The 19,096-nt window shown below is 48.6% G+C and overlaps 6 protein-coding genes across 6 annotated transcripts; 2 read left to right on the plus strand and 4 right to left on the minus strand.

Annotated features, from left to right (window-relative positions):
• Positions 1-1,385: 1,385 nt before the first annotated feature.
• N7496_004304 (uncharacterized protein) lies at positions 1,386-3,155 on the minus strand (the record flags this gene model as incomplete). Its single annotated transcript, XM_056697235.1, has 5 exons — positions 1,386-1,956; positions 2,016-2,483; positions 2,545-2,609; positions 2,678-2,869; positions 2,943-3,155. The coding sequence occupies 5 exons, from the start codon at positions 3,153-3,155 to the stop codon at positions 1,386-1,388; spliced, it is 1,509 nt and encodes a 502-aa protein (XP_056559447.1).
• A 529-nt stretch (positions 3,156-3,684) lies between these two features.
• N7496_004305 (DUF3237 domain-containing protein) lies at positions 3,685-4,185 on the plus strand (the record flags this gene model as incomplete). Its single annotated transcript, XM_056697236.1, has 1 exon — positions 3,685-4,185. The coding sequence occupies one exon, from the start codon at positions 3,685-3,687 to the stop codon at positions 4,183-4,185; it is 501 nt and encodes a 166-aa protein (XP_056559448.1).
• A 443-nt stretch (positions 4,186-4,628) lies between these two features.
• N7496_004306 (ankyrin repeat domain-containing protein) lies at positions 4,629-5,511 on the plus strand (the record flags this gene model as incomplete). Its single annotated transcript, XM_056697237.1, has 3 exons — positions 4,629-4,949; positions 4,986-5,017; positions 5,076-5,511. The coding sequence occupies 3 exons, from the start codon at positions 4,629-4,631 to the stop codon at positions 5,509-5,511; spliced, it is 789 nt and encodes a 262-aa protein (XP_056559449.1).
• A 930-nt stretch (positions 5,512-6,441) lies between these two features.
• On the minus strand, positions 6,442-8,492 carry N7496_004307 (putative MFS allantoate transporter; the record flags this gene model as incomplete). Its single annotated transcript, XM_056697238.1, has 9 exons — positions 6,442-6,460; positions 6,520-6,717; positions 6,776-6,869; positions 6,936-7,176; positions 7,239-7,327; positions 7,385-7,602; positions 7,655-7,921; positions 7,982-8,012; positions 8,072-8,492. 9 exons carry the CDS (start codon positions 8,490-8,492, stop codon positions 6,442-6,444), a joined length of 1,578 nt encoding a protein of 525 aa, XP_056559450.1.
• Positions 8,493-9,558: 1,066 nt separating this feature from the next.
• Positions 9,559-14,154, minus strand: N7496_004308 (putative ABC transporter; the record flags this gene model as incomplete). Its single annotated transcript, XM_056697239.1, has 4 exons — positions 9,559-9,588; positions 9,645-13,079; positions 13,133-13,725; positions 13,779-14,154. 4 exons carry the CDS (start codon positions 14,152-14,154, stop codon positions 9,559-9,561), a joined length of 4,434 nt encoding a protein of 1,477 aa, XP_056559451.1.
• A 3,319-nt stretch (positions 14,155-17,473) lies between these two features.
• Positions 17,474-18,835, minus strand: N7496_004309 (uncharacterized protein; the record flags this gene model as incomplete). The annotated part of the gene is made up of 3 exons (XM_056697240.1): positions 17,474-18,511; positions 18,601-18,692; positions 18,742-18,835. 3 exons carry the CDS (start codon positions 18,833-18,835, stop codon positions 17,474-17,476), a joined length of 1,224 nt encoding a protein of 407 aa, XP_056559452.1.
• Between the last annotated feature and the right edge of the window lie 261 nt (positions 18,836-19,096).

Below are 19,096 nucleotides of genomic sequence, written 5' to 3' on the forward strand. Positions count from 1 at the left end.
CGGCTTTTGAGTGGACTGGTTTCCTTGGATCTGCATTGTCGTGGGCCTTCTAGGATACTGCTGGATAATTACTCCATGCATTCTTTTAATCTATGCTTTCGGGGCGTCGGACGCTCGGAGAGCCGAATGGTAGCATGTTTCATTCTCAATCAAGGGTCTCAGCCCTGGTCAAACTGGGGTTACATGCAGAGATCGCCTCTTAACATCCCTGTGCTGCGAACTTGGAGTAATATTCCCACGCGATAGTCAATTAAGCAACGGTCTACTTCCGCTGACATAGCAGCTATTCGGGGAGAAGTTAATTGCAAAATTAGGGTCTAGAAAAGCGAGGTGGATATCAGTCGGATTGCCACCGAACAGGTCTCGGAAACTGCAGCTAAACACTCGGATTCAAGACAAGACCGATAAGACCGTTGGGCAGCCTTCTGGCCCCCATTAAAAAACTGGCCTTGTTGTTGAGCTAAGACTTAGCTACAGCACTAAGTTAGTGCTCCATAGTTAGTCACTCCTGAGTCAAGCCTCCTCTGCAGTCTCGTCTTCGGTTAAGCAGTCATCCGAGCTCTTAGTTAAAAGATTGGCTGCCTGGCTCTGCCACCGGTGGTCTGCGTGCTGTATTCTTTGGTGCCTGTCGGAAGCTCCAGCACCCCGCCTTCATAGTTCGGTCTATATTTTAGCTTGTATGAGGTTACCTTAGCTGTCGGATTCTACCAGCATAACCCCGGTTCTTGTCTTAAAGGGCACGCCTAAGAATAAGCGACAACAAAAGTATAGCCAACCAGGACCCGAAAATGTTGTGAGCTTTGCTTTTTCTTATCAGCCTGAGAAGCATATGACCTCGCATTCCCTTAAAATTACATTTCTTTCCTGTCCACTCATGTTTAATATATAGTATAATGTATAGGATTGGTTCACGAGGAAAATCACGCAAAAACGCATCACACAGTATATTGAATGTCTGGCAGGTTGTATCCAAGGCTGAAGTATATATCAGCCGTACACGTTACCCGTGGCGCTCTACAGGTGCGCGGTAGCCTAGATGGGTGTATTTAGGCCACCCTGCCCGTATGAAAGCTAAATGCTTCATGATAAAACACCATTATGTGAAATGGGAATGTATATTCCGGAGTGACTTTTGGGACGAATAAACAATGTGCAGTCAGATTAAAGATGAAGTGAGATATCATGAGGAAGAAGGTAGGCAGGCTATCTATGATAGGGTAGAATTCATGTTGCCGTGAAAGTCTAAACGGGCAGATTCCATGATGTAATAATAGACTTTTCATTCGTCCAGGTGATCAAAAACAATAATTAATTTAGTTTGCTCTCTGTTAAAAATTCCTAGAGTAATGGACCGTTCCAACTCTTTATCTATTTACTCGCACGATCTAGAACTCCTCCGTATTACGGCGCTTCTTGGCGTCGTAGTAGTACAGCGGGACGGCGAAGATCAGGACCAGAACATTCAACATGAACATAATCATGTAGACCTGAATGTAACCGTTCTGGTTCACCCAGCCGACCGCTTCATACAGGAAGAGGAACGCAACCAAGTTCTTGAAGATGTTGATCAGGACAAGACATTCGGCCGCTTCTCGTTGGTGGCGGTGTACGATATACGTGATGGCAATGTTTGGCGTGTAAACGGATCCGAAGGATACGAGCCCAAAGCCAACGGCAATCAACGCCCAGTGAAGATGCTTTCCACAAGCAAAAGCAAGAAGAATACACCCTGCGGGTCCAAAGAGCATACCGGGAATTAGAGCGATCAGACGCTGCTCTGGCCAGATATTGTGGCTGGAGGAGCGACGGACGATGAAGGCGTTGATGACATCAGATAGCTTACCACCCGTAAAGCAAGCAAGAAGGAAGCCGATAATTGCCGCAATCTGCATCAATCCAACCTTTGATGTTGTGAAGAGATAGGGGGGAGCCTCGAGAAGATAGGACATGTTGAAACTATGCGCTCGAAAGGTTAGGAAAGATACTTTGCAGATGAAAAGAGAATAGAATCTTACATTAGAATCACCTGCGGGCTCAGTGTAACAGCATAGCTGAAAATGCCCCACAGCACAGATGGGTGAACCAAGAGCTTCAGGGGTTCAACGAAGGACTTCAAAAAGTTAACCTCGGCGTTGTATGAAACCGGCTGCATAATTTCCCAGATGGACGGCTTAGAGATGGTATATTCTTCCGGTGTCGAGGGTTCTGCCTTTTCATTCTCCAGTTGCTCTTGACTGATTCCCCGCTCAGCCTCTTTGCTGGCCTGTCGGTCGTGAAGGGTCGTCAATTGATCAAGGGTCAGGTCGAGCTCGGGTCGCTCGAAGTTGGACTCGGGGAAGAGGAAGAACATCATGATGAGATTGAAGACTGCGATTCCGCAGCATAGCCAGTAGAAGGAGCGCCATGTTTCCGCTGTTGATGAAGTCATGAAACCTGCAATGAGTGGGCCAAATGCACTACCCCCTGAGATGAGTACAACGTAACTAGATAATGAGGAATATTAGTCACTGTCTTGATATGGGCGGAGATATGTCAATTGCCTACATTGACATCATTGCTCCTCGCTGGTGCACGAATGTGGTGTCTGCGACAATCTCTGGAACAATACTCTAATGAGGAAACAAGGATTAGCAAGCCGAGTCCAATCGAAGAGTCCAATCAATGAGGCTTGATATACCTCGCCTGCTGCCGCTGCGAACCCCTGAAGACATCTGGCAGCGAGTAGACCGTTGAACGAGGAAGTCGCTGCAGTCCAGGCTAGCATGCCAGCTTGCATAGCCATGGAAGTAAGAAGAGAGGCCCGCTTGCCGAATTTCATTGCGACGGGCACCCAGAATATGTTACCAATACTGAGAAAGAGGAAGTTCAACTAGAATTCCATCTGTTAGATTCCATAATTTCTCCTTAATCAGGTCGCCCTCCTGAGAATAATATGAACATACCGTCAAAACTTGCGTTGCATCCGCTTGAGACGTTTGGAATTGCTCCATCAGAAGGGGGATTGCAACCGAGATGCCAGATCCGCCCATGTTAGAGATGAAATTCGCAATCGAAGTCGACACAATGGCCGATAGCTTCAGAGCAAACGGCCATTGTAGAGGATCCTTCGGATCATTGGTCGGGAAGGGGATAAGTGGAAAGTTGTGGCGGCCCATTATCACACGCAAGAGTCTCACAGCTGTGAAATGATCTTGAGATTCAACATTGACTCGATATAGGCTTCTGACAAGGATTAAAGGAAACCAGGCCGGAAAAAAGTCGGTAGATTCGACCAAGAAATTAAACTATGGGGAAAGGCGATCCGGGGGGCATGGCCGCGTGGTCCGGGGAAAGACCGGGGAATCTGGGGAACGACCGGCCCGTGACAGGAAAGATCCCAAGATTGATATATGAATTGCCTGGATATTTTAATTCAAGGTTTTAAACTTTCTTAATATTTTACTAAAGACGAACCGAAGATTACCCGATCTCTCCGCAAATTGCCCTAGGTAAGTGAGCATCGCTGAATGATGCCGTAGCCTCGGCATTGAGCATACTTCCCCTTTCTCATGGCTCGCTGTCTGTCTTTTCCTTTTGCCTTTTCTTCGTAGTTTCTTTGGCCAATCTCTGCAACCCCAATATTCCATTTTGTATCAATTAAAGGAGCTTTTTTTCTTACTGACAAATCAACCAACCAGTGCAGCCATGTCTACTCCCTGTCCTCCTCTAGAGCTTGTCTTCACCTTGCAAGTCGACCTAGCCCCTCCCCTGGATTATGGATCTACGGCCACTGGCGACAAGCGCTTTATTCCCATCACCGGCGGAAAAGTGGCTGGACCCAAATTTGAAGGAAAGATTCTGCCCAACACTGGCGGAGACTGGAACACAGTACGCTCAGATGGAGTTGTACACCTTTACGCACGTTATACCATTCAAGCCGAAGATGGCACGCTCATCGGCATTTTGAATGAAGGATATGGAAGAGCCAGTCAAGAGATTATGAAGGTTGTGTTCGAGGATACGGATCCGGCCAAGGCGTCTATGGCTAATGGTGGCGCTGATTGGTATACGCGTACTTCCCCACGGTTCGAGGTGGATGTCGGAAACGAAAAGCACGGTTGGCTGGCCAAGTCTGTCTTTCTTGGTAATTTGAAGCCACCACAACGCCCGGGATACGTGGAGATTGATGTATATGAGGTTTTGTAAGATAGAAATCTATGGAAATCGATTGCTCGAAATGAAGCAACCATATCGCCAGACGATGTAAACCATAGTACCGGTCAAGGACGGATTGTATTTTTTCTCCATGTCCTGGATTGAATCCTCAACCATACTCTCTAGATGAGCAGCTCTTCAGGGCATGGCGAAGTAGCACTGGTATGAATTCACTTCTGAGACCGGAAAACTCACTTATCGCGCTTCCTCGCGACCTGGCAAAGTCGGAAACATTCACCGAAGCCGGGATTCTTCACCAGTCCCGTGAGCTGCCCGTCGGGCGGGGTATTTCCGATCTGGATGGAGATTTAGCGCGAGGGGTGGATTCTGCCTTACAAGATGCTTCACGGGAAAGATACCTTTACTTCCTTCTTGCTGTTCGCGCTATCCGAACAGGAGACATACAGAGATGTACCGAAAATCCTTCATTCCCTATGGATATTCGTCTGCCTTCAAAAGAGGAGCTCTCCAGCTACAATAAAATTCCAATCCCACGTCAGACACCAAAGGAAACTATTGAAAACCTCCGCTCTCTATGCATGAATAAGGATCTGCAAACATTCCAGCATACAATCAAACTGTTTCTCGCGAGATCTGAACCTGGATATTTCTTTATTGAGGAACTCGAAGAGGTGATGATAGAAGCAATTAAACATGACAACGTCGGATTCGTTTCGACTCTCCTCTCCCATGGCTTCCCGATAAGCCCTTACTATACTATAGAGGCAACACTCCGGCACGCAAAATGCGCTCTCGTATGCTACATAAAAGAATGATGGAATATTAATCAGCCATTCGGAGATCTCAGGCCTTCTGTGCTTGGGTGCGTCGATTTAGCGGGTTTGAAAAGATAATTCACTGACAGACATCGATCGTAATAGTTACGCAGTTAAAGATGAACAATTGACTACCTGGTTGCTTGATCATGGTGCAGATCCAAATCAACAATGCGAAATTGACCGTACCCCTCTATCTTATGCCGTTCAGCTTGCGCCAATTAGCACCATCGAACTGATGCTGAGTCGCGGAGGTGTTGTGCGAAAAGGACAGCTTCTTCAGTACGCTATGTTCCGAGCTACGGATCTCAATAATGTTATATCATTGCTAGTTGATAGAGGTGCCCCTTTGAACGCCACAATGTATGAGGACGGGAATACTTTGATGCGTTTCTGGCCCATGAGCCTGGGGACTCCTTTGCATATAGCAGCTGAGCTCGGGAAAACGGATGCAATTGTGGCCATCTGCTTAAGCTCGGGGCAGATACCACGGTCAAGGATGCGAATGGCCGCACTGTCGTGGAGTGGGCACAAAAGTTGAATCGAATGGAGGTTGTGAGGCTTTTGGAAAGTAAAATATGAACAGATATTTCGCGAGAGAACAACAAGATTCAAACCCTCCCGGAAGCCCCAAGAAAGTGTGTAAGCTGCCTAAAAATCCCAATAAAATGAGAACTAAGATTAGTGTAGGTCACTACGAGCACCACTGCCCTCAGCCAAGGAAACCTATGTGAAGTTCCATAATCGGCTCACGATGGTGTCAACTATTTCGCAAGCGCGAAAATATCAAGTGGGTCCACTACAACAGTTTGGAGAGTCTAGCCGACGCCCATCAGTGACCCAATTATTGACTAGGTATTAGTCCCAAGTCTCGGGGTTTCCCCAGTCTGGGTATCCATTAAGGTTATGTCAGACCGGGGAGCTGGGTGGGAAGAACCGGGAAGGCTTTCCGACGCAACCTGGATACAAATACACCCGGGCGGGTCGCTAGACATGCCCGAAAGCTGTTAAGACGTCCAGAAGAGGAGAATCACATGCTTCGAAAATTCTGGGATGCCTATCTTGTTCTATCGTTCCATATTTCCTTGTCTGTGTTACGAGTTTGCCCACGGGTGGACGAGGATCTCGATATGGCGGTCGGTGGAACCGAGAAAATGCGCAAGTTCTACACAATTTTATCTGTAGAGAAGCAGATTAAGCTAAAAAGGATACGAGAACACGGGTGTGGCAAAATCAGGAACTCTACGCGAGACCCGACTGCAGGCCAAATCTATATATTGTTGGAAATATATTTGATCAACAGGTCAATAGATATCAGCGCAATCGCTTAGAAATATTTACAAGACTTCTGGCAAGAAGATTGAATCCGACCAATGGGAGTCTACCCGTAGATATCAAAGGCTTTCATGAGAAGAGTCGCGCAAATCTTGTTTCTTCTGCGTTTTACTAGTCTCGCTATCTTTCGCCGTACTCAATAGATGTATCGGAAACTGTGTTTAGTGGAGTGGTTAATTTCATATCCACAAGCAAGAAAGGGGAAACCACGTACTTCAGGTTCTCACGGTCAGTCAAATCCAAGAATGCAGTCGAGTCTAGATCGCGACCTTCCAGGCCACCTGGCATCTGCGACTGGATCTGGTCCCGTTTCTTATTCTCCCTTCGCAGAAGGAATCCGAGGGTAGTAATGAGCACCGCTTCGATAAGATGCGAGACAATCATCGACCAAATACCAAGTGGGTATGTCGGTCTAAATCTTTGTTAGCGAGTTTTCTGGTCGGTTGTTTGCTTTAGCTCGATCCACTTACGATTGGTCGGTCTTGTAGAAAAATGGTCCGGCGATGTTACCCGTGCAGTAGCCTAGGAATAGAACTGCATTGGTGACAACCTTCTTTGTGTGCCCTGGGAAAGTAATCAGTATAATCCAACCGAGTGATGGGAACCTTGTTATGGGGAAAGGTAACATACCAGCAGTGTTTGCGATCTGCATACTGAGAATCAGGACGAAAGCAGCATTGTATGGCCCAGTCAGGTAATAGCAGATCAGTCGACCCACACTGTGATGCGTGGGAACAAAGCGAAGCCCAAAGGCACCGACAAGATTAGGGATCAAGAAGATCAAAACGAAAACACATCGTCGATTCTCGAAGCGGTCATTGAGGTAGACACATGCCAGAATTGAGAGGGCAATCAAAACGCCGTAGGGGATCTAAAGATAAAGCATTAGCACTTGATTCGAAATTGAGATGAAGAAACAAAGACTCTACGCACCTGCATAAGCGTTGTGACCAGAGTTGAGAAGCCAAAGCCCTTGATAATAATTGTTCCAAAATTTGAAATACCTCCATTTGGAACGTTGCCTGTTCTTCGATTAGCAAAGTACCAAGACAATGTGGGCTAGAGATTGTTCAACATACAGACAACACCCAAAGTGAAGAACATGTAAAGTTTGTAGTCCTTGAAGGCTTCGATGATTTGATATGGTTTCAAATGCTTATTTTCCACACCAGTCTGATTCTCTCTGATGCGATCAACCGCTATCCGGCGCTCCCTCTTCGTAAGACCAGGGGCATTGACGGGCGAGTCAGGGAGGAAGATGAACATGATAATGCCCCAAGTTGCGCAAAGTGCTCCACTAGAAGGCTGTTTAGAATTGGAATTGAGTGAACTAGGGATAATCTTCTCACATTACGATAAATTCGTATTTCCAGGAAGGCAAGGCACCTCGAATATGACCAATGCCGTATCCGAGGAGGCCACCGAGTGCAATCCCGAATCCGTTGGCGGTATACCACAAGCCGATACGAACAGGCTGTTCGCGCCGAGTGTACCACATGCTTGTGATGAGCATGAAAGCTGGGTCTGAGCAGGCTTCGGCGGCTCCACCAAGGGCTCGGAGGACAGCGAGCGTCTCGAAGCTGTTGCATGCTGCTTGGATCATGAGGAAGACGCCCCTTCAAACGATAAATTTTAGCAAAAAGTCATATGTTCTAATTTCCAAAGAATTAACTCACCACATGAAAATGTTGGCGCCTAAGTATTTGCCTGGATATATGATTAGATCATTATTCGAATATGCTAAGTCTGGAGAAGAAGAAAGATACCGATTGGAAGTCGTTGCATCAGGAAATTAGTTGGAAATGCCCAAGCCAGGAATCCAAAATAGAAAATACTACTCAGCCAGTTATACTGAGTCCCGTGCAATTTCAGGTCATCACGGATACCAAAGATAGCCGCATAGCTCAATGTCGTCTTATCGATATAGAAAAAGGCATAGCAGACGGCAAGGTAAGGAAGGATCATAAAGTCGATTTTCCATAATAACTTTCTCGCCTCGGCGGGATCGATCTCTTCATGGAGCTCGTCGGGGTCGTCGAATAGCGTCATGGCTGTATCGCCATCGGCGACCTTGGCCGATTTCCATTTGGAATGTACTTGGCTGCTCTCGGTATGGGATATGGTAGGGACGTCTGCAATGTCGGCCTTGGAGCCGGGTGATGGCTCTGTTGGGGTGTTATTTGCCATGTTTTAAGGTGTACTAGGTACGGTAGCACTTGGGAACGAGAAATATGTATCCTAAGTGATGAAAGGAGAAATGTACGAGATGCGGCACGACGGCAAGTCCTCAAGCTTTTGAACAAATAGCTGCACGAAAGCACAAGTCAAAGCTCAGGTCAAAACAATCCAAGCGTGGGGGCCCTTGATTCTCTACTTGTAGTGTGACCGTGACACTGTCTGTGCTTCACTCGCACTTGATGCATCTCTCGTACGAAACCCCGGATAGCCAACCCCGCAAATGCGAAAGCTTCCTCGGATCCACAGGTCTGAGAGACAGGCCGTATAAATGCGGGGAAGATCCATTATTACTCCCATGCGGAACCGGAATCATGGTAGTCTTCTATGACCTGGGGGTGGATTGGGTCTTGGCTGATGGGTAAGACTCTCGGAGATACACCGCGATCTCTGCATTCTATCCAGAATGGGCAGTTCTCGCGCGACTAGGCCCGTGGCCAAAGGTTATCTGTAGGTAGGTGTGCAGACACACGTCGAGCGATGAGTAGTTAGGAGTCCTTATGATAATCGGAGGAAGTCCGAGGATCGGTGAGCTCACCGGTATACGATTTCCTATTGACGAGAATCTGGCGAATGATTCACCAGATACCTCCTGTGACTGGTCACTGATAGGTGGAAAGTACCTCGGAAGAGAAAGGGTAGACTGGCCCAGTGTCGATCGTATCCGAGCAACGATAGCTCGTCCTGCCGTTTCTGGTAAAGCGGCGTGGGGGTGATGGGGATCTGGGGTCACCATGAATGAGGGGATACTCCACCCCCGGCTTTTGTTCTAAGCTAAAATTTTGACAAAAGGCTGGATGCTGATTAGTAAACCAAAGCGAGAAATAGAATAAGCGACAATGGAAGGATGAAAGGGACAAGAGCTTTTATTTCTTTATCACTGAATATCATCAACTTTTCCCCTTGTGTTGAAACTTCCCCTTACGCCTCCTATTACGAAATATGCAGTCTGTTTTGTATTTCCCCGAAATGTATCGTTTCCCAATCTTACCCTCCCCTAGTCCTACCCGGCAACCGTCTATCTTCGGTTGAAGTTCAAGAATCGAGACTATTACAGCAAGTTAGTATAGTTTCTCAACAACCAATGGAATTGCATCTTCTTACCGCAAAGAACAAAATAATCAAATTCGACCCGACATACGCGAGGAAAATGCCCAGATCGCGCCATCGGTTATCAAAGTCCATGCTGAAGGCCGAGTAGAACTGATCTCCAATCTTGTACGCGCAATATTTGCACGCCTGCGTCGCATTCTCGAGGAGATACCCATTACCCCCGCGCTCAAAGAATGGCTCCATATATTCGCCGCAGGTCTGGTTTGCCGGTGCCTGGAATGAGTTCCATTCAACAGACGAGCACTGAACGGGGCGACCGTGAAGTTCCGTAACAACCATGCCCCCAATCAAGCGAGTGAACGGGTCGAGCTGGTAGAGCCAGGCACGCCAGAACTTTGGCATCTGGGGCTTGGGAATTGCGACACCGCAGAAGAGCGAGAAGATGATCACGATTGGGGGGTTGAGTTGCGATGCGATGAAGCTGTTGGGTGTCAGGGCGGAGACCATCTGGCCTAATGTCACGGCGAAAATCTCTGTGATGAGGACCATGAAGAATTGGTATCCGGCGCGGCTGCTGGCTGATTGGAAGCCTGGGATGTAGTACAGAGGCAGGAAGAAGCAGACAGCGCAGAGGATACTGTACGGAAGCTCGGCCATGACCATAGAGAACGCAAAGGCGAATTGACTGTATGTCTTGGATGCAGACTCGCGGTAGAAGATCAGTCGTGACATGTCGTACTTGGGCTGGACTTGTTGAAGGATGATGGCAGGAAGGACTGTCACGTTGAAGATAACGAAGATGCGATATTGAAGCGAGGAACGAGAGTCATCGAGGTTTAGGAATGCGAGACCGGTGACGACGGCGATAACGACGTGGGTGAATAATCGAGTAAAACCGTAATTCCGAGAGCGCCAGAAGGAGAGATGAGTCCGTCGTCCAACAACCTTGACCTGATGCCAGAGAGGAGAGGCATACTCTTTTTCGACCGTGTCCTGGCCTTGGTCGGCCGTCTGGGTGACGGCCTGGGCGCGATCAGACTTGATTTGAACAATATCCTTCTTGATAGACTCTAGCTCTGGCGAAGTACGCCAAACATCACCCCAGTCGCGTTCACCGAGGCGTCGTGTTTGACCTGCACCAATGGCATCAAGCATCCATTCAGCTGGGTTTGCATCGGGAGGACAATCAGCACCGTTGCGACGGAAGTACTCCAGCAAGACGTGAGAATCAGCGCCAATGTCTCCAAAGTAAACACACTCGCCACCCTTCTGAAGAAGCAGCAGCCGATCAAAGTTCTCGAACAGGGCAGAGTTGGGCTGGTGAATGGTGCAAAGAATGGCCTGGCCGGCTGCGGCGAGCTTCTTCAGGAATCGAACAATATTGAACGCAGATTGACTGTCTAGGCCAGATGTAGGCTCATCCAGGAACAGCAGAAGCTCAGGCTTAGCTGCCAGCTCAACACCGATAGTGACACGCTTCCGTTCTTCAACAGAGAGACCCGTCTCGGGGGTTCCAATAATGGCATCCGCCAAGTTCTCCAACTCGAGAAGGCTGATAATTTCCTCGACATATTCGTACTTTTCCGATCGTGGCGTTTCAAATGGCTGACGTAGATCGGCAGAGAAGCGCAGAGCCTCTCGGACGGTCGCCATTGCTTCGTGAGTATCCAGTTGCTCAGCATAGGATGTACCTCGCTGGAAGGCCGTTCCAGGGGCTTGGCCGTCAACCAGGATATCGCCAGAGACAACACCAATGTTCTTTCGAGCGGCCAGAACGTCCAGCAATGTTGTCTTTCCGGCACCGGATGCACCCATCAGAGCAGTGAGTTTGCCAGGTTGAACATATCCGTAGACGGAATTCAGCAGTCTTCGTGTTCCAGATGGAACTGGTACCTCATAGCAGACGTCTTCCCAGGTGAACACCGAGGTCGAGCTGATTTTCAGGTTGGCCCCAGTGTCCACCGTCTTTGCCTGTCTGTTGGCCTTTTTGGTTTCCAAAGCCTGGTTGAGTTCCTTGCGCTCACTGTTCTCCTTTTGGAAGAAGGTAATCGTCTTGCCACCAGCGCCAAATTGAACAGTCTCACCCAGATACAGGTTGGAAGCCAGGAATGCCGCGATCAGAGCAAGCATGATTCCAAAGTTCCGCCAGAGATCGCTCTTTGCGTAGCTGAATGTAGTCAATAGGTAACTCAGGCCCGGGATGATTGCGGATCCCGGTTCACCACCTGCAAGAGTGCACACCTGGTGGGCAATGTCGGTATAGCCGGCACCGCTTGGCACTAAGGAGTCCTTTGTACAAGTCATTGTCAGGCGGCTGAACTCGTTGACCATGAGCGACGCAAAGCCCAGACCAAATGGATTGAGATAGTAAATCCACCTCAGCCATACCTGTGCGCTAGCCCATTGAATGAGATAGCCAGAGGTCAAGACAAATAGTGTGATGATCACCGCAGCAAACTTCATGGCGTAATCAAAGTCGGGACAGAGACAGCCAATTGTTCTGAAAACCACTGTCATGCAGACGTATCCGGTAAGAATGATCAAGACAAACGTGAAGAATGCACCCGCATCGAGAGCAAGGCCACACATGAAGTAGACGATGATGGCAAATATCAAAATTCGTGCGATGGCAAATGTTGTATCGACAATGATTTGAGCAATGAAGAGTGCAGTTGGTCTATAGAACGTGAATGATCGGTGTTTGTTGACAATGGATCGACCAATCATTGTACCCGCAAGCTCAGAGAAAGCCTGGAAGCCATTGAACAGTAGACTGATGAACAGGAGACCACCACGAGTGAAAGCACCGGCACTGGTCTCGGGCTGTTTCAGCCACACGGTGCCAAGAATGATTGCAATACCGGTAGATGTAATCCAGGACACAGTCAGAGCGAACTTGTCTTGCCATTTGATCAAGAATTGCCGCTGCATGAGGGCCCAGATCTGAAGATGGAGAGGAATCGAGTAGACAGAGGACTTGGGCGTGAACTTCCGTTTGGCCTCGAGGTTGGCAATTTCGAAGTCATCGTAGACTTGCTTTTCCTGTTGAATTTGCGAGCGGTACGCCTGCATCTCTTCGTTGAGCTGCGTGCTGAATGAGGACTTTTCAAAGGCTTCAACTAGGCCCTGGGAGGTTGAAGGCACGTTCTCGGCGCTTCTTCCATCTTTGAATTCCCGCTCAAAGGGATCAGTGCAGCCAGTCAAGTAGTCGGGGGTTGTCTGGCGAGGCTTTTCTCGGAAACCAAGTCCCTCAAAGTATGCACGAGCTTTGTCAGTAGGACCGAAAAACACCTGGCGGCCGCTGTCAATGACAAGGACTTTGTCAAACTGCTTATAGATATTCTCGGATGCCTGATAGAGCGAAACGAAGGTCGTAGTCTTGTAGATATTGGTCAAAATGCGAAGTGACTTGGCAAAATCCAGCGCTGTAGAGGCATCTAGACCTCGAGTGGAGTTATCCCAGGCCAAGACCGTACCACTAGTAATCTGAAGAGATCATCAGTACTTGAGACAATTTGGCGGTTCCACAGAATTCTTACCATCATTTCCGCGATACTGACACGTCGTCTCTCACCACCACTCACGCCGCGAATGAACTGGTTTCCAATGACAGTGTTGGCAGTGTGCGCAATGTTGAACATACGCAACAGCATGTTGGTGACCTTTTCCTTGAATTCGGCCTTGGACACACCGTGGGGTCGCTTCCCGGGAGTCTTCGTGTCTAGCGCGAATCCAAGGGTTTGCTTGACGGTTAAAGTGGGCTGGTGGATATCGTCCTCTTGGTTGTATACGGCCTCGCCTCGGAATCTCTCTGCAAACACCTCCGATGTGAAAGGACCGTATAGAACCTCTCCATCGACACCGGTATACCCGAACCGTTGATTCGCAATAACTTTGAGGAATGTGGTGCATCCGGAACCTGGTCGTCCAAGGACCAGTACCATCTCTCCGGGTTTCGTGAGACCTCGGAATCCCTCCAAGATATTGTACTCCTTGCCTTTATTTCCATAGCCCAGCATATGCATGATGGTCTCGGGGACGTTGAAGAAATCAATAACTGCATCGGGGAAGGTTTTAATGAAGGTCTTCACGCCACCGATGCCGCGAACTGTGAGATTGTCCCAGATGACGCCTGTTGAGAGTGTTAATAAACACAGGAAAGTGGACTTAATAAGAGAAAATTACCGATATGTTTGTCTTTGATGCCCGCTTCTTCCTCTGCAGCTCGGTTGCCCCTTAGGGTTGTCTCCAGGTCCCATGGTTCCTCGGAGTCGGCCGAGCTCCCAGCCTTTTCAACATCTTCAGCGGTGGCAGTGGGCTTCGAGGCCCGGGATGCCTGTTTTGACAGTCGACGAGCTCGGTGCGAAATACTGGAAAATTGTCTGTTCAACTCTGAGAATTCATACTGGGCCTTTTCGACATCAACACCGGTCTGAGTCGTTGTCATGCCCTGCGGGTTAGCAATGCGAAGCTCTTCCCGGCCTTGCTCATAGTCGCTTGAGCGACGGGAATCGACGTCCGAGTTAGTACTCGCATCGCCCGTTGGCGACTTGTCATCCATGATGCTGCTGATTTACGACAAGAAATATGGAGGCCTGGAGCCGATAAGAGGGGTTGATTCAAGTTAAGTAGTGACTTTGGCCTCTTCCAACAGACTCAGCCCCCAGCACCAGTAAATCCCGCAAGGCCTGCACCGTTTGAAAGCAGTCGAATCGGACCAGGCGTACTGGGTGGGAGAGTTTCGGGGAAGCTGAATCAGATCCAGATATGGGAAAGAAGCAAGAGAAGAATCCGAAAGAGAAAAAAAAGAAAAGTCAAAAAGTTAAGATGAAGCCAAGCCCACCAGGCTCAAACGGTCCATAGTTCATAGCGTAACCCCTAAATCCGAGTTAGTTCTTCGAAATCACCGACCTATGCCATGTGCCCACATCGGCCCCGCCTGGACAAGGTTCCGGGGTTGTCTGGCGGGGAGCTCGCGGGATAACATCGAGGCAATCCGACCACGAGAAACTGGCGGTGGACATGTCAACGATCGAGATAGGGCGCGCAGATGTTGATCTTGACTTGATTCATGGATTCCAACCTGTCGGAAGCCCGACGTGACCATTGATTGTGCATGCAGTCCAGTTGGAAACCGTGACCACCACGCGGTAAAACCCCGGGATGCATGTAGCGTGCGCCCTCGCCCAGAGCCAGCGGCTGGCTACTGGCTCAGTGACTGGCTATAAGGGGTGGGGATGTGACATCCTTAAACGGCAAGACGGCAACTTCCGGTGGCGGATCGAATCCGCGTTGCTTTGGAATCAGCCATGAGTTGCCCAGGCTCGGAGAGTAACCCACATGGCGGGGTCCCATTTGGGTTCGGAGGCTGCACGTCTGCTTTGGCTCATCATGACTCTTGTGATCAATACGAAATGCGTTGCATAGTTGGAGCCTGGGCCTTGCAACCTTGTAATCTCGCAGGTTGACAAGGTTGGTACGATAGCAATTGGCGATTCAGCAGGCAACTCCAGGACGCGCCCGTGTCGAAAAAAAGAAGACCCACTGGGGGGGATTTCCAGGATTGTGGGGAGGGAGCCGAGCCTTGGTCGGGGTGCGCGGGCGCCGTCTGGGAGGTTTCTGAGTTTCTCACCAGTCAAGAGAGAGAAATGACAGGGACAGGGGTTACCGCCCGGCAGATTCTAACCCCCCCCCCCCCCCCCCCCCCCCCCGTGATTCCGCGCTTTCGCTTGCCAAATTGATTTGCCTAGGCCCCTACAGGGGTGACGACTGCCCAGATTTACCACCGGAAATTGCCGATGGACCGAGTCCGTGCCTGATATGATCTATAGAATTTTGAGACTCATTTTAGTGTATTCATTCTTCATTACACACTTAAGTTGAGATATGTCTTGATATCCTTCTCTCATCGGAAATGTAGCTCAATTAAAGCATTCAGGTACTACTGGCGAAGATTTATGGAGACAATGGGGCAAGATTCTCGCTGTCCACAGTTGTAAAAACCTAGTTCTCGGCAACGATGCTTTTTTACAATAGTATATGTCTTTGCACAAGAGAATTGTTCCAATTTAGCCCTAATTGGCAATCGTCAGACATACTGAAGACGGCCTAGCGACCAAATTAAGCTTTTCGGAGTGTTTAAAACACGAATCATGTCATTCTGGAGGCCTTACAGCCATGACTCGGTGCATCGTGCAGAAGCCAAACCCGACGACGGACTGGAACTGCACGAATTTACCAATTATCAATTGGATGTGGTAGGCTTTTAAGATGATCCTAGAGTAAAGACTACATACTCTATTTTGGAACCCGTTCAAGCCTGAAGGCTCGGGTGTCAATGAAAGCGAGTATGTACATAGATCCACCTGTGGGTATTTCCCTAGTGTGGGTATTTTCCAGAAATCATATACATCCTGATTTAGTTTCCAGCTCTTATGACTCCCAGCGAGTTGAAGCACCAACTTTGAGCGAATTCATTATGCAGATAACAAATATATTGAAAATGCAACCATGCGGTACGTGTTACTATGCAAAGTCCTCCCTGATCCAAGGCTAACAGCCCGAAGCAGCTTCCCTCCTGCGCCTTCCACCGCGAAGCACTACAGTTATCGGTAGACGATTTGGGGGTCATTATTTCAGCCTGAGTCCAAAGTAAGCATTGAAACGACGAGTCAAACATATTTTCATCACAAGAAACGCGTGCTAAAACTCTATTGTTTAAGCATCCATCCGAAGCTCATTTCCACCCGAAGCATCACAGCCGAATCAGCTCAAGATCGCCTCGCTGCACAACGCCGGAACCGTCCTGTCGCTCCAGCAATGACAATATACAAATGGCAATATGTCTCTTCAGTCTCCGCCGCCCAGCGTATAACTGGCCTCCTTCTCTCTGGGAGTTTGTACGGCTTCGCGACGTTGTATCTTTTGACACCAGTGACCGGGCTGTATCTCGACTCGGACACAATAGTTGCTGCCTTCGCGTCTCTGCCCTTGGCTGCGAAGGCAGCAATCAAGTTTGGTCTTTCTGTGCCATTTACCTATCATGGTTTCAATGGGATCAAACATTTGGTGTGGGACAGCGGTCGTCTACTCGGGAAGAAATCTAGCGGACGGGCCTCGTGGGTGGTCTTAGGTTGTAGCCTGGGTTCGTCTTTGGCTCTTGCTTTGATCCAATTTTAGAGAGTCTCGGTGCCTTGCCGGGATCCCATAGAATTTTCATAGAAGTTAAGATATACGAGTGGTCACTCAGTTGTATTGTTCAAGTTGATGGTCGACTCAATAATTCGTGCACATGGATCATAGAATTTCGGGCAATTCCCCCGGTTTCCGACATGGGGGATCGTAGTAAAATCTTCGCGAACTCACACAAGTCTTGAGCGTGAGTCATGAAACCCGCCCGGTAAATCTGATCTTCAGTCAATTGAGGTTGTAGATGCTCCCATAGTGACCGCCATCTAGAAAGTGCCCTTTCTACCTGGTCTTTAGCATCAGACATGTCTAGAAGGCTCGACCGCAGGCCAAATATAACTGTATGGAATGCTGAAAATGGGTAAGCTATTAACATCCGTAATAGGCTGACAGGGACAGTGTTGAAATACCTGATATGACGATAAACAGAGGAAAAATACTTAGACGCTCAAATCGTGGATCCGTTATACCAGCCCAGTTCTCACCGAGCAATAGCTGAAGGAACTCGCTCAATAGTGGCGGTCTCTGGAATCTCCTTTCATTTTGCGCCCACTCCTGCCATGTATCAATGTCAGAGATATCGATGCCTTTGTCTTCGGCTGGAAGATCAAACGTAAATTCGGTCGCAGAAAACAGAGGAGGATCATTGAAAAACATGATAAAGTGGCTGTCTATCATGCATATAGAGGCCATCATTCTGTACCCATGTCAGTGATTCGTTGCAGCGATCTGTGCGACTGGCAATTGAGGGGCTCTTCTAACCTGATGCAGATCTCGTTTCTGATAAATTGCTCATAATTCAGTATACTGGAATCATGCCACTGATTTTTGACTTTTGTTAGTCCCGTAGTCCGGGCAGCAGATACCAAGGCAGGATAACGCTGAATACGAATTCTTCGCCTAGCGGTGGGGTTGGGGCTGGAAATCTGTAGGAGAATCACAAGTATGGCCGCTTGGATGATCTCCACACTTTTCCTGGGCAGGGATACGCTCTCCCCTTGGCGAATCCCGTGAACAAGATCATGAAAACATTGGCTCTCGAAGACAGCAAATTCAGCCATGTCGAGGTATTCCACAGATTTCAATTTAATGTCCTCCGACATACCGCAAATTGCGCCCATAAGGATCATGGATAAGAGTAATCCTGGGGAGGTCAAGTCTAGGTTGAAAGTAGACTTCAAGACAATGCGACAACGAGGACGGACCGTGTTGTCAAAGTAAGCCAGAATCGAGCTGAGAATGTTTTCCTCTTGAAAGAATTCTTGAGCGCGCTCAATATCCAAATCCTCTCCAAGACCTGGATTTGCGGCTGTCGTTTCCAATATGCATTGCAGAATTCGCTCCGCAGCAAGAGATCTCCTTTCTTGATCGTCCAACCCCAGCGGCAAAGGCACTATTTGCTGTGTCTCAGCATCCTGGAAAGTCTCAAAGAACAAATTCCACGAATCCTCGGCAAAAAAACCATTCTTTTCTCCATCAAGATGAAGACTTGGAAGGGATGTATCTTTTGCCCCTTCATTGCCTTCCGTAGACGCCAGTTGAGTCAAGACGTGGTTAACATCCCCAGGATGACGATCACTCGTCGCCGAGTAATTAAGCAAAAAGGGAAGCGATACCTTTTTGTCCCTATCACGGCGGGTACGGACGCCAACCCGCTGAGCGGATTTGGCACGGCTATTCACCAAAACGCCAGTGGAGTTATTGATAACTTGTTGTTGAGTTCCGAGACGCTGATAAGAACAAGACTTGTCACTCCGCAAACATGTAGCACAAGGGGTTTGGCCATCACAGGCAACTCGACTGCTTGCACAGGAATCACATGCCTTGCGCCGGCGACCAGAAGTGTCTGGCGCTGGACCAATCTGGCGTCGAAGTTGAGAACAGCTCCGATAGTGTCGTCGAAGAGCATCACTAACTGAGTGAGCTTGGCATGCCAGTTAGGCTTGCTCGGGTGTCTTACTTTCTGGAATATTGACGCCCGCAAAATTTGCATAATATTTGGGATCCTGGAACATCTGGGAGACCATCCATATTAGCTTCAGAGAAGGTGCCATGACGGTTGATGTACCTACGTAAAGTCTCATGACGGCGCAGGTGGTTCCTGCTTGAGAAGCTCTGTTGACAGACTCCGCAAGTATGCGTTGAGTCAGGCATCGCTCCCTCCAAACTTCACCACAGTGGCATGTATAAAATCACTGGCATGAGTCATGCATACAAAACATGCTCAAAAAACAGGGACAAGGTAGAACCCGAAGCGATGTAGAGGGCGAGCGATATCTTTTGGATTTGGCGGTGAAATCTGATCGTGTCTTGTC

This window comes from Penicillium cataractarum (genome assembly GCF_028827025.1).
Source record: "Penicillium cataractarum strain IBT 29864 chromosome Unknown utg000002l, whole genome shotgun sequence".
NCBI classification, from domain to species: Eukaryota; Fungi; Ascomycota; class Eurotiomycetes; order Eurotiales; family Aspergillaceae; genus Penicillium; species Penicillium cataractarum.